The 26,507-nt window shown below is 42.1% G+C and overlaps 1 protein-coding gene across 2 annotated transcripts in view; it reads left to right on the top strand.

Moving 5' to 3' along the window:
* LOC123022540 (cullin-9-like) overlaps window positions 1-26,507 on the top strand; it is a 64,324-nt gene that overhangs the window by 15,091 nt on the left and 22,726 nt on the right. For both annotated transcript variants that reach the window (XR_006414532.1, XM_044428306.1), the window contains exons 3-17: window positions 1,651-1,805; window positions 2,149-2,682; window positions 12,042-12,180; window positions 14,296-14,486; window positions 14,927-15,302; window positions 15,500-15,692; window positions 16,553-16,760; window positions 17,307-17,500; window positions 17,849-18,057; window positions 19,410-19,647; window positions 20,232-20,337; window positions 22,431-22,658; window positions 23,554-23,644; window positions 23,741-23,912; window positions 24,652-24,757. Coding sequence is in view for 1 of the 2 variants with exons in the window: in XM_044428306.1 (XP_044284241.1) it covers window positions 1,651-1,805; window positions 2,149-2,682; window positions 12,042-12,180; window positions 14,296-14,486; window positions 14,927-15,302; window positions 15,500-15,692; window positions 16,553-16,760; window positions 17,307-17,500; window positions 17,849-18,057; window positions 19,410-19,647; window positions 20,232-20,337; window positions 22,431-22,658; window positions 23,554-23,644; window positions 23,741-23,912; window positions 24,652-24,757 (3,140 nt within the window). In the remaining variant the exon portion in view is untranslated. The remainder of the gene's footprint in view (window positions 1-1,650; window positions 1,806-2,148; window positions 2,683-12,041; window positions 12,181-14,295; window positions 14,487-14,926; window positions 15,303-15,499; window positions 15,693-16,552; window positions 16,761-17,306; window positions 17,501-17,848; window positions 18,058-19,409; window positions 19,648-20,231; window positions 20,338-22,430; window positions 22,659-23,553; window positions 23,645-23,740; window positions 23,913-24,651; window positions 24,758-26,507) is intronic.

The raw sequence follows: 26,507 nt of genomic DNA, 5'->3' as shown, positions 1-26,507 counted from the left end.
ACATTATGATACTAATTTTTAAATTTGATAATGTGATCAATATAATGATATTGTATTCTAATGGTAATAATGGGTAGTAAGCATATTACACAGGAACAGCTACAATGTATTAAGGAATTTGGAACATGGCAGGAGATGAAGGGAAATGGTGGTGGTGGTAGAATGAGGCACTGCCTTAGGTTGAGGTTGTTGCTCTTCTTCAGAATCTTTTTTCTTGTTTTGTCTTGAACTTAAGCAATTTTTCTTACTCTTAGGAAATGCCTGTTATGTGGGAATGAGTTTGCATAGGTGACAAAATGTTCTTCTCTTCTTTTGCTTAGTATATCCTGGACTCCTGCAGGCTGTCACTTTCTCATTAATTTTCCATTTTGCTATAGTTTCCCGGGCAGGGCAGGGGGTGGAGCAGAAAGGATAAAGTTATGGCTTCTTTTTCTATCTTTTTTTCTAGGAAGCAAAAGTTAAGCAATGGTAGATCACCATTAACCGTCTTAACTATTACTGAGTAACTGATATGCCATACCTATGAAATGGCTCTGTGTGTGAGCTTTTCTATTATGTTCTGCAGAGATTAATGGCTTTGTGTGGTCTTGAGGCTTTGAGAGAATAGAAGTAGGGTACATCGCTTATTAGGAACTCATAAAGAGAGACATAACATTCCAGGGGTGCAGGCAGTGGGATGATCCTCTTCCTAGCATAAATTTGCAAGCCTTTTTCCTGCTGACCTTAGCAATGGCCAGCGATAACCAGAATTTGCAGATCAGCTTCAAAGCGTGGGTTAAAATCCAGGTTAAACTGGAAGTATTAGCAGTAATCATGTGGGAACAGGGCTGGGGAAACTGGTGTGGGAAAGGGGGCAGTATGCAACCACATGGCTTGTTCTGGCTCTTTACCATAGTTAAGAGACTGGGGTCATTATGTCTACCAGGCTTCATCTTAAAATATAGAAACATAGAAACAGAGTCAGAAGGGGTCTCCTGGGCCATCTAGTCTGACCCCCGGCACCAGCCGGCTCCGCTCATGACATGTCCACCATGTGCATGTCCAGCCTGTCCAATATCAAGCATTGCAACTTTTATTTCTAGTAGGGATGAAGAAACCTATACTTTCTTAGTTTTGAAAACTAAGTTTTGAAAGTGGTAAGATTTTGAGATTTTCAATAATTTATCTTAAAGCATTTTTTTACATTTTTATTTATTTATTTTTATTTATTAAAACATTTTTATGCCGCCCCATTCGCCGAAGCCTCGGGGCGGCTTACAACATTAAGTTAAAAAATAATTATAACATTAAATTAAAAATACAAACATAAGGTAAAATGCAAAAAATAACAATATAAAATAAGTCGCCCTGGCCAGATTTTGTGACTTTTAAGAGGGGCTAGAAATTCCAGTCATTTATTCTGGTAAAATACAATCTGCATGAGTAATATTATAATCCACCAGAATCATGCAAATCAAATTAGTGGTGTGTGTTACTTAGCAGTGGCTTTCTGGTTCACAAAATAGTTTTGGTACATGTGTTGGATCTGAGTAAGGAGGCAGTATCCAGAATTGATATATAATACCAGAGGAAGGTTCATGCTTTTGTGAAAAGCTCCTCTCATTGGCAGAATATGAGGGACAGCACTAAGTGTGTCTGTTTTGGTTTCAGGAAGCCGAGCTTATGTTCTTTTGTCGTTGAGCCAGCAGGATGGCATTGAGCAGCATATGGACTTTGACAGTCGTTATACTCTCTTGGAGCTGTTTGCAGAGACAACATCCTCTGAAGAGCACTGCATGTCCTTTGAGGGAATCCACCTTCCTCAGGTACCAGCTGATCTGATTGGCTGTAATATGGGCATGAAGATGTCTTTTTAAGGTCAGATGGTTCAAAATGCAAGAATATGAAGGCATGTCTGAAACACAGAAGTAAGGGTGGAGTGGCCTAACAACCGCTGTTGTGGAGAATACACTGCTTTAGGTGACTTGTCTCAAGCAGAGGTGGGTGATGTTAAGTTCGAAGAATGTCTGAAGGAGAGAATTCATAGCATGCACCAAACTCATTAGAAATTCAGAACTTACACAAAATTCCTGCAGGCCTAGCCAACCAGCTAATAAGGGGGCAGTGTAATTTCTTGGCTATAGGTCTGATAAGTTTTGTCTGTTTCAGATTCCAGGAAAGCTGCTTTTTTCTCTTGTGAAGCGCTATCTCTGTGTTACCTCCCTCATGGACAAGCTCAACAGTACCACGGAACTGGGAGGGGAGAGGCAAGATGCTGCAGCCCCCAGTGCAAACTTTGGTGAAAAGAGCCGAGTGCAACGGGAGTTTGATTTCAGCATGGCCATGGCTAACCTCATTTCGGAGTTGGTGCGGGTCATGGGCTGGGACCGCAGTCAAGAGAAGGAACTTCTTTCCCTGCGGGAAACACAGCCTCGAGTTGTTCGGTCTATCTTCCAACCTAAGGGCTCCACCTGTACTGCTGTTCAGGTGCCTCTGGCAACTTCAAAGCCTTCACCAAGAAAAAAACATGGGCAAGCATTCATGACTTTATCAGATTTCTCCAGTCGTAGCAGTTATATAGAGTATGTGCAGGAAAATCTAAAGCCAGGGATGATGGTGCGGATGCTGGAAGACTATGAGGAGATCAGCACTGGAGATGAGGGTGAATTTCGTCAAAGCAACAGTGGGATGCCTCCTGTACAGGTATGTGATTTGGGCAAAGAAGGACAGATGAAGCAGAGCAATGAAGCAGAGCAATGAAAGAAGTGGGGGAGGGATAGTTGCGGTTAAGATTCAGGAGTTGTTCCTTTAGCTTAATGGTTAACTGATACTATAAGTGGTAACCATGTGAGAGACAATACAGAGAAGGGAGGAAAGTCAGAGGTGTGGTTATCCATAAAGCAAGTGTCCTAGAAGTAGTAGATGTAGCAAAACTCCTAGTGGATGCAGTCCAACACTGCTGTATCCCTGTAGTCATGTATATTCAGTAAGAGGAGTCAGCATTGCTTCTAGAGTGGTAAGTTCTGTCTCACTAACATTAGAGTTCTTAGAAGGCGTCAATAACATGTGGGTACGTAGGAGTGAACCAGTAGACATCATTTACTTGGACTTTGACAGAGTTCATCCCCAAAGACTCCTGAGCAAACTTAGTAATCTTGGAATAAGAGAAAAAGTCCTTTTATGGATCAGTAATTAGTTAAAGTAGAGAGTAGGAATAAGATCTCCCAGTGTAAACAGTGGGACCAGTGTTTTTCAGCTTGTACATAAATAATCTGGAATAGGAATGAGCAGTGAAGTGGGCAAGTTTTCTGATGACAGCCATTTATTTAGAGTGTTTAAAACAAAAAAGGCTTGCAAGGAGCTCCAAGAGGATCTCTCCAAACTAGAGAATGGGCATCAAAATGGCAAATTAAGTTCATATAAGCAAGTCTAAGGTAATATATGTCAGGGCAAAATTTAGAACTTCAGGTATAAATTGATGAAATCTTGAGGTAACAGTGAATAACCAAAAATGAGTTCTTGGGCTTGTGGTGGTCAGCTGGATAAAATGTTGCCCCTGTGTTTGGCAGTTGTGAAAAAGAGAAACTTCATGTTAGGCATAAAGAGGAAATGAACTGAAAATAAAACTGCCAGTATCGTACTTCCTTTATACAAATCTATGGTATGACTGCATTTAGAGTACTGTATACATTTCTGATCACTGCACCTAAAAACGGCTATTCCAGTGTTGGGATAAGTGCAAAAAAGGGGCACTGTAAGTGATTAAGGGGCTGGAGCACCGGCCCTATGAGGAAAGGCTCCAATGGGTGAAATTGCTTAGTTTAGAAACAAGGTGAATAAAAGGGGAGCATGACAGAGGTGTATGCAATTAAGCTGTAGAACTAGGACAGGGAGATACTTTCTTTTCATGCTGTTGGAACACATGAAGTTGATTGTTGGGAGATTCAGAACGGATAAAAAGGAATGCTTCTTAACACAATGTATAGTTAATTTTCCATGATATGTAACAACAACCACAAATTTAGGCAGCTTTAAAAGGAGATTGGACATATTTCTGTAAGGCTGTCTGTGGTTACTAGTGACCTCCAGTAACAGAAGACAGTCTGTCTGTGTACATTAGCAGGAAGGTGCCTTTGCACTCTTGTCCTTTTTGTGGGTTCCTGGTGGCAGCTGTTTGTGCAGTGTGTATGCAGAAACCTGGACAAAATGTTCCCTTGGTCTGATCCATGATAGATCTTCTTATTTTCTTGATCCAGCTTTAGTAATCTCTTTTCTAGTAACATGTAGGATTGACTAGAGCAACAGTCCCCAACCTTTTTGGCACCAGGGATCAGTTTTGTGGAAGACAATTTTTCCACCGACTGGGGGTCGTGGTGGTTTCGGGATGATTCAAATACATTACACCAGTGCTTCATACTTCAAACTTAATCCATTTCAGGTGGCCGAATTAATAGATTAATTCACTCCCCCCCCCCCCCGATTTATATCCTGACTTTTTCCTACAAAGGGCTCAGGGCAGCTTACATCATTCTCCTCCTCCATCTTATCCCCACAACAACAACCCTGTGCGGTAGGTTGGGCTGAGAGTCTGTGACTGGCCCAAGGTCACCCAGTTGGCTCCATGGCCGAGTGGGGACTCGAACCAGGTTGCCTGAGTCCCAGTCCCACTCTCTTAACCACTACGCCACACTGGACAAGTCCGAAGCAGTGTTCCCCATTAGAAATAATGGAAAGTGAATTAATCCATTCCCAGACTCCAAAGAATACACATCTTGATAAACTTAAACAGTAAATATGCATAATTTAAGGAAAATAACACAATTAAATGCCAAATGCATTAATTAAAACTTGAAAACAGTTAATAAAATTCATAAATATGTACAGTACTGTATAATAAAATGAAAATTGCGTTTACTGTCCAGATTTTTTAGTGAGGAGTGGTGAAGCAAAAAAAGATTGAGAAGGCAGTGAGAAAGATCAGGAAGGCAGGCAGTTAAAAGGGACTGAAAAGGATTGAGGAGGCAGTGAGAAGAATTGGGCAGGCAGTTAAAATGCACTCAGAATGATTGAAAAGGCACTCAGAAAAGGCACTCAAAAGGATCGAAAAGACGCTCAGTGAAAAAGCACAGACACAACGAGAGGAGAGGCCACATGGGCCCACAACTAATGACCTTTACTCAGCTACCGCGTCTTTTTCCACCGTGCCTGCGGTTCTAACATAAAAGTGTCGTTCGAACTTCAAAGAGATTTTATCTTGACTCTAACATTCAGACTCTGGATCTGGCCCGCCACTTACCTCCTGCGGTGCGGCCAGGGGTGTGTGTGTGTGTGTGTGTGTGTGTTCCTAACATGCTACGGACTGGTACCAGTCCACAGCCTGGGGGTTGGGGATCCCTGGATTAGAGCACATGTTCTGCAAGGTGCTGCTTTTGAATTTAGAAGCTGCTGCTTCAGAAAAAAGTAGTCAGATTGATAAGAAGGGCACGAAGGTCAGAACATCTAACACTAATTCAGTTTTGTCTGCTTGTATGTTTCTTATTCCGATTAAAGGTGCTGGTTTTGATCTGACAAGCTTTACATGTTTCAGGGCTGCAGTACTTGAGAGAGTGCTTCTTTTGGCAGGTACCTACCTGTACGTCATATTAGCTGTTGAAGGCACTCTTGCAAGTGTCTCCTCTGAGGGAATAAGGGAGAGGGCCTGCTTGGAGTAAGAGCCTTCCTCCAAGACCTGCCTGGTTTCCACCGTGATTATCATTTGTCACCAGCTTTCAGGCATTTGGCAGAATACGATAAGGTTTTTAATTCAGGAATTGGATTTCTTATTGTTAAAATAGTTTAGGTGTGTGCATGTTGCGTATTTAAATTTATATGGACATTTTTAATATATTGTGCTCAGTATAGTATTTTAAGGTGTTTAATCCTTATAAAACATCCAGAGAGAGAGCTTCAGCTATTAGATAGTATGAAAAAGAGAGAACTTAAGAGAGTGAAAAGGGAATGTTGGCCTTTGAGAATGTGATCTGACAAGGCCAGTGCTTATGTTTAAAAGGGGCACTTAATCAAACTATATCTTAAGAAGGGTTTGGACATTTTACCAGCAATGAAAATTCTTCATTTAATGTTTGTTTGCCATGTCACAGTTTGTTGAATCACCCACTCAGAGCTCCACTTGCGTACTTGGTGGAGTAGCTGTCACTGGTGGTGCTCTACGCAAGCTTAACAAGAGCAGCAAGAGTTTTTTGCTGAGTGGCTTGTTTGATACTTCCTTATTCCTGTGATTGATTGATTGATTGATTGATTGATTTAGGAGACTTCTATGCCGCCCCATGGGCTTATTCACTGATTGCAGAAGACATAACAGTTCATCATGGGTACAGCAATACCTAGAACAAGCCATGGATTGTCAGGGTGGCATGCCATCCCAAAATAAGCCACTCTTTATCCAGGTTTGCACAACATGACAGATCACCATAGCTAGTTTCCCATGAAGGATTGCTGTGTCATGTAAACCCACAAAAATAAGAGTATTTTGTATCTGCTTTCTAGGAAATGAAATGTGTTTACATTAAAGAGGAATGATGGAGGTGGGCTAGAACAGTGAGCCAGGAAAATAATATTTTCAGTGACACTTTGAGTTGCAAGATGAGTTTTCTCAAAAGCAGAAACATTTGTCACAGTCATATTAGCTCGAACAAGTATTTAAAATTTTATGTGAAAATTACACTTTAATTAGATGTATCATTAATATTGAGGTTCTAGGAGGAGAAGCAGAACTGGTGTTCTTAATTTAAAAGAGAAGGGAAATGGAAGTGGAAAACAAGTTCTGGGCAACATTTACAGTTGAATTTTGCATTTTGAGAACGCCTTATAGAATGGCAGTTAGAAATTCTTGTATAAAGATCTAGGATGGAGCAGTAGATAGAAAGATGAACTTGGGTAGAAATTTCAAAACTATTTTAGGAATTTCCTAAATCTCTCATTTTTTCCTGGTCTGCCACATTATAAAATTAGAACAATGCTATCCTTATTCACAAGGTGGTTTTGATGGTGACTTGTACATATGAATTATAAGGGATTTTGTAGGTCTGCATTCCTTGTGCAGAATAGTATATTTGAGAGGCAAGGGTACAGCAAGATATTAAATTGTTTATATAATGTTTCTTAAATTATCTTGATTAACCTTTTGCTACAGAAATTAGTTCACTGATTCAGTATTAAATCAGTAAGCCAGAATAAGTTTGTCAGAAGATATAGAAAGCAAGTCACTGCTTGCAGCTTAAGAAATCATGGGCTAAGTATCCTGGCAATTATAGCAGCTGAGGGGGTGGTTATTATGAGATACTAAGGTCACAGTTGAAATAAATAAACAGCTGGCAGAAGTCACCAGCCCCCTGAGTCAGGCTAGATTACATTTTCTCAGCTCTTCTAACATTATTAATAATCAAGAAGCTAAACAGTAAAAGAAGACAGTTGCTTTGATACAAAATACGATCCATGTTATATTAAAGTCCCAAAGGTTTAGAAGAAAAATCAAGGGGTTAAGTCTTATGATTAAAATCAGAACAAAACTACGGTAGTTGGTTCTGTAGTCATCCTTGAGTGCTAGTCTTCAGCCCATGCATTTCCAGTTATTTTAATTGCAGCTTCCTGCTCAGCATTGGTCAAACAATGCATTGTGCAAAGTGGCACATTTATCATGGGGAAAAATACAGTGATAGGAATTTTTTCTCTAGCTATTGGTGGGTTTCACCATTGTGGCATGGGACAGATACTTTATTTTGACTATATTTATGTAAGATCAGGATTAGTGAATAGGATTCATTGGCAGCAATGGTTTTATTTTTTACTTTTATTAGTGAGCCTCACAGCAAATAGTAGAAGACTGTGAGCATTTGACTGATCAAATAATGGGAAGGTATTTGATTAACCAAAGGATACTTTAATTATCAACAACTTTGAAATTGTACTAAATATAAAGCCAGATCAACGAATGGTTACATTTTTAAGTTAATTTCATCTAATAGGCTGTATCTGCAGCTGGCCCTGCATTTCTTCTTCTATTGGGACCTACACTGTCGCAACAGTGCTTCCTAGAGTGACTCTAGAAGCAAACCCCTTTTCTATGGACTCTACTAACCTGTTCCATTCTGGAAACCAATATTTTGGATTGAATCTGTTTGCGTTAGGAAGTGTTAGATTCCTGTTGCACTATTGCTGGGTCTCTCTGACACAAAGACAACATTGGGTGTTTCTCAATAAAAAGCTACAGAGTTGGAAAAGTGTGCAGAAAACAATAACGATTACTGGGATTGGGACACTTTAGGAACATAAGAAAATACATGCTGGATCAGGGCAGTGGTCCATCTAGACCAGAATTCTCTTTACACAGCAGCCAACCAGCTGTCTGTGGGGAAACTGACAAGCAAGACATGAGTTCAGCAGCACTTTTCTATCTAAGGCGTATGTAGGCATATTGCCTCTGCTGATGGCTATTATCAGGGCTAGTAGCCATTGATAACCTTATCCACCATAATTTATCTAATCTCCTCTTAAAGCCATCCATGTTGGTTGCTATCACTACATCTCATAGAACTGAATTCCACAGTTTAGCTGTATGCTGTGCAAAGAAGTGATCCTTTGCATCTGCCTTGAATCTCCCATGAACCAGCTTCATGTCATGACCCTGGGTAATAATACTCGGAACGGGAAGAAAATTTGTCCTTATTCCTTTTCCTGTTGCAAGCATAATGTTGTACACCTCTATCATGTCTCCCCTTCCTTGTCTCTATGTTGACATTATATTCGTTTTCAAGATAGGAGTAGGTAATTCAAAGGAATGTGTATCAAAGCAGAATATTAAAGGGCCTTCCATCACAAAGATTTATGAAGATTATAACCCCCTCCCAAAAGGAAGCTGTGATTTGGCATTCTCAAAACATATGGAAAAGAGAAGCAGTAGCAACATTACATCCTCCAGCAGCTGGCCAATTTGACTAAACCCTTATTAAAGAGATGTTGTGCCATCCAATATACTTGAAACATTTTTTTCTGAATTATGCACAGCCTGAGATTATAATCTCTTCTGAAATAGATGATAATGATTTACTCCTTTGGTTAGGCAATATGGGTTGTTCCATTTCATTGTCTCATTTTGCTTCAGAGTCCAAGTATCATATTTACTTGCCAATATTTAATACTTACAAATCATAGACTGAAGTATTTTTTTGTTTTCAGTCAATGTGTCCAATAACACAGGAAGTTTTCAAGCTGTAAAAACATCAGGACTAAACCCAGATTCTAACAAATGTTTCAGTTGTGTCTGTTGCCAGGCAGCTATAACTGACTATATTTAGTATGCAAAATTGTGTGTAGCAAAAAAACAGTGCTGAGAAGCTGATCCAAAGTAAAAATGTATCCAGCTCCACCAGACAGACATTTTCTTGCTTGGTTTTAAATCTGGATTTCCCCATAAAGTTAATGTTTCATGTGAAGATCGCTTAAACCGCCATTGACATGAAACTGCACACCACCGCTCTCTAGGCGCCACAGCTGGAGGGGGCACATTGAGTATTGCAAGAGCCCAGTGCATTCCATCTTGGAAGACGATCCAAAAAATGAAAATTCCAGAACAGACCAGGGAGCAGAATCTAATTTAAATGGAAAAGACCAAAACTGAGTATAGTAGATGGTACAGAAAAAGGTCAGGGAAGCCAAATTTACCTCTTATTGGAAGTTGCATCTTTTTCAAGGAAGTTCATGGTGCAGTGGAGTCCCATAAATATTTATGAAAGAAAACATTAAATTATTGAAAACACTTGCCAGATATAAATAAAGGAATAACACATAAAACATTGGCATTTGAGAAACTGCATTCATTTTAAGTTTATTTACTGTACCCCATAAGTGTAACCTTATAGATGTGCCCCTTGAGATTTTATTATTCAGCTTACTCAATTTTAATTTGTTATATGTCTCCTGGAACAAGAACTCCCTGGTAATAATACATTTGGCTCAGATTATGAATGGCAAATTAGATAGCACAGTATGGGATTAGATATTAGATAACAAAGCAATTAGATACAGCTTCAGTGTTGGTTTAGTTTCATTTTTGTACCACCCAATAGGTGAGGCTCTCTGGGCAGTTAACAAAAGTTAAAAACACACAAACAACAAAAATTAACATAAAACAATAAACCCACAGTAATTGCAACCAAATCAGTACAGAGGCATGGCAGCATATAGAATAAAATGCAATATTAAAACTAAAGTTTAAAAGTTAAACTGTTGCAGTCCTGGGAAAATAAAAAGGCTTTCACCTGGCACCAAAATGAATACAAATAGGTATCAGGTAAACCTCTTTGGGGAACTCTGGGGAGTTCTGATTGATCAGATAATAAAATAACCAGATAACTGTCCAAATTGTTTCATCAATTGTTTGTTTCAAGGCTGAAACTAAGAACTGAAGTTGCAAATAGACAATAAAAGATAATAAGGGAAGATTATATTCTGACATATTATGCTTAAATTCATATATATTAGGGTTTTATCTGATAGCACATGCAAGAAATTCCAAACATAAATATCAGTGGGGAAAGAGGTCACTCCTGTTTAGTATCTCTCTCGAGTAGAAAAAACTTAGACAAGACTCTGTCGGTCCTTATTCTAGCTAAAGCAGCTGCATGTTGATGGAAATGGCAGTTTCCATCAACTTCTGAGAAGTGGAGAGTAAAATTGACAGGAGATGTAGCAGAAGTTGTAAGATTGAAGAAATTTTCTGAGAAGGATGTTGTTGCTGTTATGTGCTCTCATGTCATCTCTGACTTATGGTGACCCCATGAATGAAAGCCCTCCAAAATGTCCTATCTATGATAGCCCCGTTCAGCTTGTATAAATTCAGGGCTGTGGCTTTTATGGAGTCATCTCATATTTGGCCTTCCTTTACTTCTTCTGCCTTCCCTAGCATGATTGTCTTCTCTGGTGAGTCTTACCTTCTCATGAGGGGTCCAAAGTATGACAGATTCAGTTTTGACTTGCTTGGTTTGGTTGGGAATCCACTTGTTAGTCTTTCTGTTGGCCTGGGTTACTTTGCAGATCAGAACTTCTTTGATTCATCCTGAAATTCCATTACAAGTATGGCTAGAAAAATCATTCAGAACTTCAGATTAAAATTTCTTCTTTGATCAGAAATTTCTTTTGTGACATCTGGATAAAGCACGATTTTGTCCTTATTTCGACCTTGCTGAAGTGCTTCCTTCTACCTGTCTGCACAAAGGATGTATGCTTTGGTTGAAATGTGATAATGGGTCTTACTCTTTCTCAATGGGTAGGACCAGGAATATACTCTATAACAAGATTAAAACTTTCTTGATGTTCCAGCACTAACACAATCTAGCAAAAAGTAAAGGGAAAAAAAGATATGGATAGGTATGAGAGAAAGATGGTCTTAATAATATTTTAAAGCTGAAAATTAGGTGATAGTAAGGAATGACAAGCAGCTCATGTTGCCATCTTAGCTGCAAGTCAGGTGAGAGCTGAATGTAATCACCATGTTCAAGGGTTGTATGCCACTTGCTGGGAAAGACAGTGGGAAAGGGGTTCAGACCCTGCTTGTGTCCTCTCTTGACTTGATGGACTTTGAGCCATGAGCTTTTCCATGCTATTAGATTTGCCATTAGGACTAGAGTGAAAGCAACCTGCACTCTTATACATGCTAACAGATGGTACCATAGTAATGAAAAGAAGACAAACTTCCATCCAGATCAGGGAAGAGAAACTTGTGGTCCTGCAGGTGTTTTGTCCTGACATTTGCATAACTGATAATATCTGACCATTGCAAACCTTATGGAAAGCTTTAAATAATTCTGCCAAATTAATATACCCTGAAGGAATAGGCATACAAGATGATGAATCCTATAACAGGATTTGTTATTTTTGTTACATCTTTTAATGGTGCACATGCCTCCACCAGGTTTCATCTTTTTCATTTCTAAACTTGCATCATGTGACATGGAAGATTTGGGCCAACAGTCAGTTCTGACCATACAATTCTGTTTACTTCACAGGTTTTGTGGCAGTCTACTGGGCGCACCTATTGGGTGCACTGGCATATGGTAGAAATAATTGGCTCTGGAGAGCAGCTGGAAGAGGAGGCTGCCCAAGAAAAGGTATCCAGTCTAACAGAGAACCTGAAACTACCTACAGGTGAGGTTAGGGGCACTGTGAGCAATTGTGGACACACACACACACACACACACACACACACACACACACACAGAGTTCTGAATTTATGGATGCCACCATTGTTGCTTTCTTTTCACAAGTGGAATGATGGCTTTTTTGGTACATGTCTAGAGAGAAACATTTCTGCTCAATTGCTAAATTAGTAACTTGGTTTTAGGAATAAGTCCTATGGAATGGGGGAAGGCAATGTGACCCCTTTCTTCTGCATGATTGTCCATTTTCATGTGTAATAATGGGGTTTGTCTAATGACTGAAGTTGAATAGCGAAGGCTGTTTCTGGAGTGCCATATACTTTTGATATGTTTTTTCTGCCTTTCTTCCCATAGTATATTAGAGTTAGGGTAATGGGTTCAGGTAAACATTGAAATTTTCACGCTGGGGGTCTACCTGTATACTCAGCATAATCTGTGGCTTGATTCAAAAATTCATAAAGTTGGTAAAAATTCCTAAGGATAGGCAACCTAACACACTCTGGATTACAACTCCCTTCTTCCTGGTCAGTAGTGAGGGGTTATGGGCTCTGTAATCCAATGTATAGGGAGAGTACAGCATTGCCCACCTTAGGCGAAGGCACTTGTAGATAATTTTATCCTCCTCCCAACATTTCTCACCACAGTCTTTTTTTCCTGTTTCTTTAGTCTGGCCCACAAATAATTTTTCATAGGATAATTCAGAGCTCTGCCAGCTGCACAGATGACATTAGTAGCACTGATCTCAGAGTTAGGTTTATTCGCCTGTGCCATAAGACATAATACCACCTTTCCCACATTAGCCATGAGGTAAGAAATCATGGATGGAATTGTAACATGCAACCAAGCAGGTTATCAGCATAGTACTTCATGACAGTTCCGCTTATAATAGTTGCATAAAAGTAATTTGTGGTAATGGTTACTGATAGCAAGCTCCAGTCTCTTGACATTCAGCTGCCTGTCCCTGTCTGTGACCCAGTCTATGCAAAATCTGGTAAATAGATGAAACCATTCCAGCTGTACATTAAAACTGCATATGGTGGAATGTGTCTACAGATAATTGAAGCATTTCCTGCAAATTGGAAACCTGTATATTAGAAAGGTAGAAGCAAGCCCAACTTTTTCTCTGACAGCCTTTATTTGTTTTGAGTGTGGGGTTGCCTTCCATGCACAGAAGGATTCCTCCTGTCAGAGCTCGGCTTTTAGACCAGCACAGGGATCCCACAGGTGGAAATGAGGAGGGAGTCATCTTGACTGATTCCTCTTCTTCCTGCAGTCCCTATTCCTGCCTCATCTTCCCCACTGCTTTGAGGGGTCCTGCAGAACAGTGAGGGGGAGTGGCAGAAGGAGAGGGAATTGGTAAAGATCACCCCCCCCCCCGGGTTTTCCACCAGGAGAAACATTCTGTGTGCACTCTCCTTGGAGAAGCATAGAAGTATTCCTGTATGTGATTCCCTCTTTTCCTCTGATGTGGAAACAGTTTTATCATAAACACCAACAGAGTCTTGTGACACTTTAAAAACTAACCAATTAAGGTATAACCTTTGGTGGACTTTGGCCCATTTTAGAAGATGCATGAAGTACTGTCCTGAATTCTAGCTCCTCACTCACTTTCTGTCTATCCAGGGTTGGGTTGGGTTGGGTGTGAATTGTAACACAGAAAGTACAGTGATAATAACCATATTTATACTGGCCATTCACAAAACAGTGAATGATAGCAGCCATCCTTGCACTGGGGAACTGTATAATACACATAATGTGCTTTTAAACCCCTGTTTAAGCCACAGGAAATGAAGTTAAGTCTCTTGATGAACTGCAGCTTAGCTGTTTCATGCTTTACACTGTGATCTGCTTTTTAAGTTGGCTGAGCACTTACTCATTTTTCGCATCTGCCTTCTCAGCTTCAAATACTCACATGTGTTACTGCCCTTTTTGTCTCCTCCTTTCACTCCATTTCAGTATTTTATACCTTGCTCCGGGAACAGTTTTGGATGGAGCCATAGGCAAATAGCAGCACAGTCACTTGGTTAACTTATGAACTAGGCCTTCATTGCCTGTATCAGAAGGGGCTAGAAAAGCTTACTTCGTCATATTTTTCTGCCTGCAGTGACTCAGACCTTCTACTGCAAACCCCTTGGGGGGCTGTACTCCTTGCCATACCTGTCGGACCAGATGAATGAGAATTCTGGGACCCTGAGCCGGGCTGAATGGTGGGAGCTACTTTTCTTCATTAAGAAGCTAGAACAGCATGAACAACAGGAAGTGGTTCACTACATCCAGCAGAACCACAAAGATCAGGTAAGTGGAATGGGTCTGGCATGAGTCCTCACCCAGCCACAAAACTCAGTGGGTGACTTTGGGCTAGGCACAGATGATCAGCTTAACCTACTTCATGGGGTGGTTATTGTGAGGAGAAAATGGAGAGGAGGAGGAGGACAACGTAAGCTGGCTTGGGTTTCTTGTTACAAAAAAGGCAGGATGTCAGTAGAAGCAGCAGCATGCGACTGTGCTAAAAGGAAGAAATTGGAATGGCACCTTCAACAGTTCTTACCTGTCTAATCATTGTATTCAACATGTGATCTGGTAGCGAGAAACAGCACTCTTTCTCCAGTATATGCCTTAGTTTTCTTGGCGGAACGGTCTTACTTCCTCTGACGTCTCTTAAATGTGGCTGGCTTTGAGAAATGCAGTATTTACAGAGCAAGTCTGGTTGTTTTAACAGTCTTTTGTCTTTCAAGCTGTTGGAACTAGATGAAGAGGGCCTCATCCAGCTGTCCATGTCAGTAGAGTTGGCCCAGCAAGTGCTGCATCTGCTGGACCAGCACTGCCAGGGCTGCACCCGAAACGACCTGCACAGTTCCCACGTCTATCTCAAGTATTCCTTCAGCAAAGGAGCGGCAGAGCAGAGCTGCAAAAACGTGGACATGATCTCTGCGAACTGTGGTGGCCCTTCTGAGGCCATGGCGTCCGAAAAGCCCAAGAAAGAGTCGCTCTCTGCTGAGGTGCCTTCCCCAGCTTCATCCGGAACAGAGAAAACGGACACACAGCTGATCAATGAACTCCTCAAAGCAGAAGGCCTTTCCTTCCCAGACACACTGGATGAGAAGGCCAAAGGTAAGTGCTGGATACCATCTCCCTCCTCCTTTCTCTCACGCATTCATTTTTAGCCAAGTAAGTGCAGGAATTATTTTATTAATTCTGGAGGTTGTGGAGAGTTGTAATGACAAAGAAAGGGTATGATGATGTTGTTAGACTGTTTGAACTGGTGGTTAAAAACCTGTTTTTCTTCTCTGTCTTTTGATCCTGATCAGCCTTCTGTAGTGTGAAGTTTACAGGAAAGAGGAGCTCCTTGGAGAAGTTGGCAGATGTTATAGACATAATCCAGAAATCTAGTTCTGAAGTTACATTGCAGATGGCTGGACTCAGGTTCATCACCAAGATCTTAGAGGATGAACCTGGCCAGGAAAGACAGATTATCAAAGTAGATGGTGGACCTTCAGTCAGGTCAGTATCATTCCTGCCCCTTGCAAGAACTGCAAGAGGGTTGCATGTAATTCCATAGTGCTTGGATCTCGTGAGTAGAAAAGCAAGATCTTTGGTGATTTTTGGTTCCCCTTTCCCCGCGTTTTTTTTTTTTTTTTTGCATGATTCTGGCTCTGTAGGGCTGAGTCCCTCGTAACGCCAAACCGTACCTTTGGCATGAGCTGTTGGGCTTAGCAGTCCTTGTCCAATTTTTGTTTCACCTCAGGTCTATCCAGCTTGGATATAGCTACAAAATTCTGTCCGATATGGACATAACTGCAAAATGTAGTTTGGTATAAACCAAATGATCAGGAAGGAGAAATGTGTATGTTGGCGTGTGTGTGAAAGTGCAGAAGGTGATTTGTACTTATGTAGCACCAATCAATGGTGCAGTTTGTCTGAACTGGTCCATAGTGTGATATATTTGTCAATACAGGTGCACCTGCTTTTTAAAGGAAAAATTAATAAGGGCATGTTTTAGTTATTCATGTTGTAAATCTAAATAGATAAAGCCCAAGGCGGGTATTGTGTTCTGATATAAAGGAAAGTGTATCTGCATATATTGCATATGTTTACATAGTTGAAAACCGCCCAGAGAGCTTCCGTTGTGGCTTAGCATAGAAATGAAATTAATACTAAAGTACATTCTTCTGAATTTGGCATGGCTTCTTCCCCACCATCTGCTGAGCTCAGCTTCTCAGACATGACTCTTCCAGTCACTGCCAACTGTCTTCTGAGTTTGCCTCGGGGGGCACCGTCTAGGTGGACAAATGGGGGCTTCCTCCACCCAGCCATGCACAACTGCACACCTGTAGAATAACAGCCCCCTTTGTTGTCCCCAGGGAGAAAATGGTCAAGATGCTGGTGGAGCTGTTGAGCAACCAAGTGAAGGAGAAGCTGCTGGTGGTGATGGCCCTGCGACTGCTTTATGTGTTCATGGCGAAGTACGATTGGCGCGTTCTCTTTGCCACAGAAGGCGGGGTGCGTGCCGTGTTGGGCTGCATGCAGGAGTATCCCACATCAGCACTGGTGCAGCAGGCTGGCCTGGCAGTAAGTGGGGCATACCAATGGGCAGGGGTTGCCTGCCAGGGAGCAGACTGGAAAGAAGGGTCTCTGATGCCTTCAGCCATTGAAGGGAGGGATTGGCCTGTGGGAGTTCCATTTTTTTGAATGGAATTCTGTAAGTTCTTCACAGTGAATGGTCCATCCTGACTGCTGGACAACAAATAACCGCTAAAACTAACAAAGGGATTTGGGAGATCAATGTTATATAAGTGTGGGATGGGTTACACAGCTCTTTCACAAGAGCTGAAGTCTTACATTGATGCTTTCCTGTAGCAGATGCATATGTAGGAAATTCAGCTTGTGTGGATTGATTTAACCATAAGATGGCCAGGGAGCATAAAAAATGTTGTCAGCACCATGTGGTTAGTGGGATGAGGAGGTATTGGTCAGAAAAAAAAGCATGGGGAGCGAGATGTGCTGGGCTTTGTCCAACAAACACATCTGCAGCACATCTGTGGCAAGGGTTCAAAGGAAGAAATTGCTCTGCTTATTGTTGTCATCTTGATCGAGTCCCTTCTTTTGCATTTGCAGGCGCTGAAAGTGCTGGTAGGTGCTGGGAATTGTGAGCTTCTAGGTACCAGTGGGAAGTCATATCCTCTGAACCATTCGGATGCCCAGATGATGCGAGAGATCTTTGCCAGCATTGGTTCTGCTTCTGGCAAGGATTCGGATAACTTGCTGTGTGCCATCCGCACTGCTATTGAGAAGATGTTGGGCACACCTGGGTAAGGTGAAAAGGGAATTTTGGTGTGATAGAAGACCATTGATAAATCAGCTGGTTTTGCTTGAGTGGACTTTAAGAAGATGGGGGAATTTTGAGAGCTCACTAGTATTGTTGGAGCTTCTGGGATGAGGATTTTTGGTAGGGGGAATTTGGTGGGAATGACATCTTTTCAGTTTCCTTTCTCTAAGCCAGCCTGTCATGCTCTTGATTTGTTGCTGCTGGATTGGTTTTCGGAAAATGCCAACTGTGTGTACGCCTTCTGTTCCTTCTTTTTTCTCCCATCCTCCTGCACAACCCCATATAGTCATGGGGTTGGATCCAATCAGTCACCCTTCACTCCTTTTCTCAGGGCCTCATCAGCAGTCCAAAATGGGCTTTTGGTGTTGAACATGCTGATCAACAATCACAAGGGCCTGGCGGAGCAGCTGGGAAACTGCGACCTTCACACAGTGCTGCAGAGCTGCTGTCAGGCAGGCCAGAGCTCCAACGAGATGTTGGCTCGGATCGTGTTGAACCATCTGGCTGAGCATAAGTTGCCACTGAGCCAAGAAAATGCAGGTATGGAGTGCTCCAAGCAAACTGGTGCCTTTTTGCATTACAGTATTAATGTATGCAAATGTGCCTCACTTCCCTCAGACTCTCCTTTGCAATATTGAAAAGGGTATGCATGGGATGCCTGTGGCTCAGTTGCTAACAGCTTCCGCATGGCTTGTATTCATGACCTTGGAAAAGAGCGGCCAGGTGTGCTCTGTTCCCTACAATACTTTTGATAGGTCTGGGACATGGGTGGTGGGCAGCTGCAGCCAGGACACCAGGAATGGGGTTGAGGGTGTAGGGATGTGGCTTTATATAAGGTGCAGAGGGCCAGAGGCAAATGGCAGCTCTACAATTCGCCTGAGTCAGAAACCAACCGGGCAACAGTGTCCAGGCCGAAGCACAGTTGCAGAACAGGCCAAGGGTCCGATACCAGAGAAATAAGCACCATCAGGAACAGGGAGAGGTCAGGATGGATGGGGTATTGGTATCTGGTAGGGCAGGGTCAGGCTGGAGCAGGAATGGCGGTGGGTGACTTTGGGCAGATAGGGCGGAACTAGGCAAGAGTCAAATAGGCAAGCAGGAGTCAGGCAGGGAAGCACAAAGGGCTCAGTCCATGGCGGGACTGAGAAGCAAGAGCGCAGAATAGCCGCCATGCAGTCTTGTGTTGCTGTGGTGGAAAGGAGCAGAAACAGGAAGGCTTTTTGGAGCTCTCCAAGGCTTCCAGCTGTGTTGCATGATTGCCAAGTACCTGTTCCCTGCAAATACCTACTGGCGTGTTCCTGGTTCTGCACATGCTTGGCGAGTGAACCAGGCTGATTCTGGTTGATTTGTACATGCCTATCTTGTGTATAACTTTCCACTGTTGCTATTGTATCACTCCTTTCTCTGCTTAGGGCACAGATAGAGAACCTCTTTCAGCCCAAGGACTAAATTTAATTTCAGAGAAATTTCTGGAGGCCGTATTGCAGTAATGTGCAGAGCCAAAGGCAGGGCGGACCCAAGCAGCAGAAACACCAGGATATTATACCTCCTAGATAACCAGTGACAAAACCCTTGAAGAATCATTCTGAAATGGGTGAAAAACTATACAGAAGCCAGGAAACTACAAAACAATTAGTGGTTGGGGGAGAGGGAAAGAGCATGGCCATCCAGAGAGAAAAATACAACCTCAGGCCTGAGATTCTGCACTCCCCAGTAGGAGCATGAAAGGAGAGAGAAACACTTCCCAGTGATGCTTCCAGTGGCAATCTCATCATGCATGGTTGCATCTGATCATCAACCAAAGTTTTCTCATGGCTTATTTAAGGAAATGTGCTTTTGACTGAGAAGCACCCCAGCCTATCCTTCATTCCTTTCTTTTTGTTTATCCTCAGAGTCTGAGGCATCCTTTGAGCTCAAGAACATGGACGTACCATCGCTGCTAAGAAACCTTCGTGATTCCAGCTTCTCAAAGGAGGTGGTGCTAGCACTGGAGCACTGTCTGTGTGATGAGGCTGTCAGTCCTGAAGGAAATGGCACTGAGTCCCTGCCGGATCGCGAGAACTTCTTGCTGCTGCTGAAAACCCTAGAACAACTGGGAGCTGAGAAGACTGTGCAGATGGGCATGCTGAGGTGGGGTGGAGAAAACGAGTGTGGCTGTGCCAGGGTTGGGGACACAGAGGATGGGAACCCAGGCATGACACTGCCACGGCTTGGCAGGGCGCAGCGAGGCGGCTTTCAAGCAGGTCTGGGCATGTTGGATGCAGGACAAGAACACGTGTCTTGAGTGGTTTCTCACGTTGGGCCACCTCTTCTGGAGGGTTCCTTTGGATTGCAGGATATCAAGGAACGTTAGCAGAGCACATTTGTTGACAGGCAGTTATGTGAGAGGAAGAGCACTTGGTGCACTGCTGTGGTTGTCATCAAACACAGTGGGTGGTCCTTAAGTGCATGTCAGATTTAAAGGAAGGTATTTCCCAGATACTGTGTTATTTGGTACAAGCTGGACTTCTGGTGCACATAACTTCTGAAGGAACATTAATCCTGGAAGTTCCTAGGGATCTTAAAACTAGAAGAAGAATCATGCTGTTTTGGAAAGAAGGATGTGGTTAGAAATGGAATGTATTCTTGAGCTCTGGGAATCACCCTATTACACTTGGATTGGAGTCCAGGAAGAACTGAATGTCATTCTTCTAACCATCTTCTCTTTGATTTAGGATTTTGAACAAGTTTTTGGACAGTTCCCAAGAGGATATGCTGCCCTGGCATGAGTGCATCGAGCCCTGTCTGTCCTCTATGAGTGCACACAGCAATGAACGGGAGGTGAGGGACTAATTAGAACATGGCTTGAAAGACTGAAAGGAAGCAAGGCTGATGAAAGTAATCTAACATGAGAAATTCTAGTGAGCATGTTTATCAAGTTGCAGATTCCTAACCAAATGCATTTGGAAAAAAATAACTTTTGGTCCCTGCCAGCACTTCAAATGTCAGACTTGAAATGTGCTGGAAAAGGCCAGAGCTGAACTCCAGAACCAGCAGAGCCGACTCAACCAGTGATAGGTGTCTTTGGACAGGCATGCAAATTTCTGTGTGAATAAATGAAGCAATGCCATCACAGAAGACTTGTTAGTAATCATTACATGGGAGCAGTTTTGCCAGTTGCTACTTTTTTGATCACTTCAGGGAACCAGACAGGCAGCTTAAAAAATAAGAGGTTTCTTTTCCTTCCCTTAGTCATCAAATTACTGACTTAAGCAGGCGTGGTCAGTGTGGGCTTTAAAAAAATCCTGTGCCTTTAGCTTTGTGGATTTCTGTGCAAGTCTGATTTAAACTAGTATCCTTCAGTGTACCCTGCCAGATTAAAGCAATAAAGGAATTGACCTGATTCGTGTAATCAAGAGTGGCTACAGTAAGCTACCCTGTGTGCCAGCCAGATTTCCCTAACCGCCTACACTGGTGCAGTCTGCCTTGTCATCAGAACCCAGGCAGCATAGCTTGTTAGAGTTGGCAGTAATACCTACACGAACTGTTTGAGGGTTGCTGCCCACTGTAAACTAGTTTAGGGTTGCTGCTCACCCTACTTTCTGGGCTTGGGTGACACCCTAGCTCCATTCATACAACACAACAAACAACCCCGCATGGTTAGTATACTTTGCATTTTTTTACCACAATGTACTGACAGTCAAGCGGTTTCTACTTTTTCATGGTCTCCATCCTTCCTATTTAGCCCTCCCACTGTTGGCATGTATTCCATCAGCCATTGTGCCTGAAATTCAGTTCAGCTCCCTGCCTTATGTTGCCTGCCTCTTCCTCATTGGTTCACACATAGAGACTGGATGGCTGGATGTATCCTGCAGTTACCACTCTAGTAACTGCATACCAGAACTATGGAAACCATGATGCTGGGGTCAGACAACATGACAAGCCATATTGGTATGGAAAAACCACAGAACAAATAATTGTTTGTTATCCTGGTTTCAGACAACAGGACAGAACAACAAAGGTAAAGAATCACCCTGGTTTGTTGCATTGTCTAAACCATGCTACTGATTAATTTTGAAAATCCTGTTGGCACATACAGCAACTCCAAGAAGCCATGACGGCTTATTTCAGCCATCATGATCATGTGAACTGGGCCACTGAGTTAGATGAAGATGGATAGGAGGCTGTGTGGTGTGCTACATGCCTTCAACATGCAAATAGTACTCTCTTTTCAAATATTATAATGCTGACCAAGAGACTGCACATGCCTGTTGAACAGAAATACAAGATAATCCTGACAATAACAGTTCTGAAGAGGCTATAATCTTATTTTCATCCTTGACTTTTGCTCACCTCCCTGCATAGAGAATCAGTTAATATAGCAGGGTAGCCTTAAACTATTTCTGTGTGATGTAGCTTTTGTGAAGTTAACATCTCAGCAATCAAGTGTAACAAGAGGTTGACCACTCTGAATAAGGCCATCTTTTTATATTGTATTTATATAGCTTCTAATCTTTGTAAGCCACCCAGAGAGCCTTGTTTATTAGGTGGTATAGAAATGTGATAAATGAAATTATATTGATGTCAGGCTTCCTTGGTAATTTCAACACATAGACCATCAGCCAGAGCTTACACTAATTGAGCTATATATTGATTTTTAAACCAAATAGAGACAGGACCGGGAATGCTAAAGCAACCTAGATGCATTTGAAGATGCAGGCTGGCTTCAACACGTTTTCCCAGAAAGGAGAAAGCTGGGTAGACTCTAACAAAGTGGTAGTTGTCTCTGGAAATGGAGACTGGAAAGGGGAACAGAGAAACAAAGGAAGGTTCTGATGTGCTAAAAGCCATCCAAAGTGTCTGTGAAAAAGCTGGATAGAGAAGCCAGCCCCCTGTGCACTGCCAGTGAAGCATTGCTGTCCTTTTCTCAACAGGTTGTGCAGGAGTTCATCCGTTTCTTACATCGTTTAGCCACCACCAACAAAGACTGTGCTGTCGTGATGTGCCGGGTGGGAACAAAGGAGGCCCTGACCAAAGCTATGGACAAGCACAACTCCAATCTGCTGCTAGTGACTGAACTACGTGACCTTGTGACCGACTGTGAGAAATACGCCAGCCTTTATAAGAAGATGACAACCAGCATCTTGGCCGGTTGCATCCAGGTGACACTGACATCCGCTGCATGGGTTGGGATGACTGGTCAGTGAAAAGGCAGGACACAGAATATCGATAGTTTGGTCAGCCATGTTTGGAATAAACCTGAGCAGAGAGAGGCCAGTGTTGCAGAAGTTGTGCTCTTTTATGGTTGTGGAATTTCTTCTCTGTTGGATGCATTTGGCCTGAATTATTTAAGGGGAAAAAATTAAAGTGCATGCAATGTGATTTCAGTGTTATATTATGTAGATACATTTATTGGAATATTTGCACAATTCAGAGACTAGCATGTGCTTATATGGTTTAAATCAAGAAAAGGTCTTGAAAAGTGTTGATACACTAATTCAGCTTCCTCAGCTTGGTGTCCTCCACATATGCTGGACTGCAGCTCCCACTGGCCTTCAGTCAGCCTGTCTGGCTTGAGCAGCGAGGAGTTAGAGTGGAGCACATATAATTAACTTTAACAATGCAGGAACTGCGCCTTATATTCTGACAACCACTCATCTGTTCCTACGGAGTTCAGTTCTCTTCCAGTGCAGTCTCTAGGGCAGCTTCAGTTTCACTGTCATTACTTACTAGTAGCTTATTCGTAGTGTTTCACTGTGGGACTTATTTGCATTTCAATGACATTGTATTTTCTCACATACTTTTTAGAGCTTGTCACCTGAAAAACATTGGAAATGTGAAGCTACCAAGTATTACAATATTGTATTTGCAGTTTGCGTCCATTCATTCTTTTTACTAATAAATGTATGAAAAGAAACACTTTCACAGAAAAGGAAAGCTCTGGAAAATGTTCTGCTGCACATCACTGGTAGCGTACAGAGTAAAGAGCAAATTATAATCAGGTCTGGTGTTCCATTAATGCCTTTGTGTCTTCTGTTGCCTTCCTTGTTTCTGCAGATGGTCCTAGGCCAGATAGAGGAACACCGACGCAGCCACCAGCCTATCAACATCCCTTTCTTTGATGTGTTCCTGCGCAACCTTTGCCAAGGTGAGTTACCCAGAGGTAGAGAACGTAACCTGTGTGAGCCTGCTTAGGTAAGTTCTGCTCTTCTCCAGCTGTAGGTGTATTTATTTTGTGGCTTAGGTTCCAATGTGGAGGTGAAGGAGGACAAGTGTTGGGAGAGGGTGGAAGTCTCCTCCAACCCCCACCGAGCCAGCAAGTTGACAGACAGGAATCCAAAGACATACTGGGAGTCTAATGGCAGCACAGGCTCCCACTACATCAATGTCTACATGCACCGTGGAGTGGTAATCAGGTGAGTTCCAGTAGGAGTCTTGGCTAGAAATTTCCCTGGGCAAGTGGAATTGGGGCTTCCCAAGGCAACAGACAAAGGCTAGCTTTCAGTAACGGTACAGGTGGCATTCACAGGATTAAGGACAAGCTCAGATATTAGTTGGCCACTTGATTTCTTTGTATTCTGAGTGATTCTTTAGGAGTGGAGACAAATGTGAATTTTGTGGCTATTTAATATACCAGAGTTAAATGCTTGTGCCCAGTGCTTTTTTTGTAAGAAAAAAGGTGCTGGAACTCATGAAATTATTAATCTTTCGCATGTAGTCAATCACTGTACACACACCCACACACGTCAGTTGTGTAACGAAACAACAGTTGCTGCCCACAGTAAGCACTCAGCGCGCGACCACATGACAAATCACAAGCCGAGCAGCGCCACAAGCCGAGCAATGCCATCACAACCAGCGCGGATGAAGTACGCGTGTATCAGATTTGACACACAAGCATCCACACCATTTTAATGATTTTGCCACCGACCTGCTACACTCAACAGGGCGATTCAAATCCATGTGGACTAAACATCAAATTTTCAAAACTTACTTTTAAAACTTGAAAAATATGTCAAAAAACGGTGCCGGAACTCTGTTCCGGTGCGTTCCATGACAAAAAAAGCACTGCTTGTGCCTATCCCAGAAGATAATCTATTTTGTTGTGTGGAGGTTATTTGGATTGCCAAAGGCACTCTTTCTCTTCTACTGCAGACAGATGACTTTGCTAGTGGCAAGTGAGGATTCCAGCTACATGCCAGCAAGGATTGTGGTCATGGGAGGAGAGAACGCATCAAATATCACCACTGAACTCAATACTGTGAGTGCTCCAGTCTTTCTAATTGACCTACTCTTTTCTGGCCATGGACTTCAGGACTGAAGGCCTTACTTCTGAAGGGTCCTTACCATCTTGAGATGTAGGCCCAAGTCATCAGTCATTTATGTAGACCATGCTCATGTGTTGAACTGCTCAACCCTGGATTGATATCCTATTGAACTGCTGAGAAGTGTTCCCTTGAAAGAAGGCCATGCTCCAGCTCCCTAAGGAGGCCACGGTAGCTCCTTCATTAGCTCCCACACCCCTTGATCATTACTTGCCAGTCTCTAATCTCCAATTTTTGGATAAATGTTCGGAGCAATTGGTGGCCTCAGAATGTCAGATTTTCCTGCATGAAACAGATTGCCTGGATCATTTTTAGTCTGGGTTCAGGGCTTGTCTTGCAATTATTTACAGCAGGAGGTAGAGAGTAGAAATGCATCCTTGTTAGATCTGCTGGCCTTTCAACCATCTATCATGGTGCCTTTCTAGGATGCTTGGCCAGAGTGGAGAAAACATGTTGCAGTGGATTGATCCAGGTGGTTTTACGGAGACTGCTGCTCTGCCCCTTGTTCTCAGACCCACGGGGTTCCTCAGGGCTCTGTTTTGTCCCCTATGCTTTTTAACACCTACATGAAGCTACGTATGGTTGCGTTCAGAAGTAACAAGAGAAACTACTCTCTGAAAGGCTCAAAACTCCCCAAAAGGCTTAAATCAGTTGAAAGATTAGGTGTCACATGGCTTTGTGCTTTCTGCTAGACCAGATTTCCTTTCTATTAGCATGAATTCTTCCTTTCTGCTTCTTTTATATGGAGCAGCTTCTCCCCTGTTCCAACATTCTACACATCACCATTCTTAAATTATTTTTATTTAAAAAAAATTATAGTGAATCTTAATAAATAAAAAATGCAATAAATAAAATGTTGCAGTTTTATAGCATAAGGCTTGGAAATATTCATATCCAGCGTGTATTCCTGTATATGTCATATGTAAGATGCTATTCTGCTGTTCTTGGGCATATTTATGCATAGACTTCAACTAATGTTGACCAGATAGCCATATATTTGGCCACTTGTAGATTACAGTTAAAGCCCACCCATTCAAAAACTGAAAGCATCATTAAATCTACAACCTATAGTATTATTGAAGGTCCCTCCGATGTTGTAATATTGGTCTTTCAACTGTCAGAAAGGTGTGGAAAATCCATTTATATTTACCTTATATTGACCTTGTGTTAGAAGCAGGTAAGTAATTGAGAAGTATATTTGTCAAAATTAAATAACTTACCATCATAAAATTTATCTGGGTTATTATCTTCTCCCTCAAAAAAAGCTATTGGGCAGTGCCAAAATATATTTGTAAAAGAAGCATTGTTTGTGTTTTACCTTCAACTGTTGGCTGATCATTCCTTAGTATCTCAGAATCCTTATCATTTCTTGGCTGATAAATCCGTAGTATGCCTGAGCATATTTTTTGCTGAATTAAATCTAAGATAAAAATAACCCTTCTGAAATAGATGCCAATGCAGCAATCCACTGATTGGGTAGTATAGAACAATGAATTTTGTTATCCAGTCTTGCTTAAGATCTTGTGTATCATATATATTCACACATTTATAAAGGTGGATAATGGGTCAATTAGCCTTAATCAGTACTCCCCATAACTGAGGGTCCTCTGAAGCTGTATCCTAGATTCAAGGAAACGTTTCAGTCGCATGCATTACCATTCATAAAATGCGAGTTGCATTACATGA

The sequence above is a fragment of the Varanus komodoensis genome, unplaced genomic scaffold, assembly GCF_004798865.1.
Source record: "Varanus komodoensis strain SLA01 unplaced genomic scaffold, ASM479886v1 scaffold2, whole genome shotgun sequence".
NCBI lineage: Eukaryota > Metazoa > Chordata > Lepidosauria > Squamata > Varanidae > Varanus > Varanus komodoensis.
This window is presented reverse-complemented; position numbering and strand designations above follow the sequence as displayed.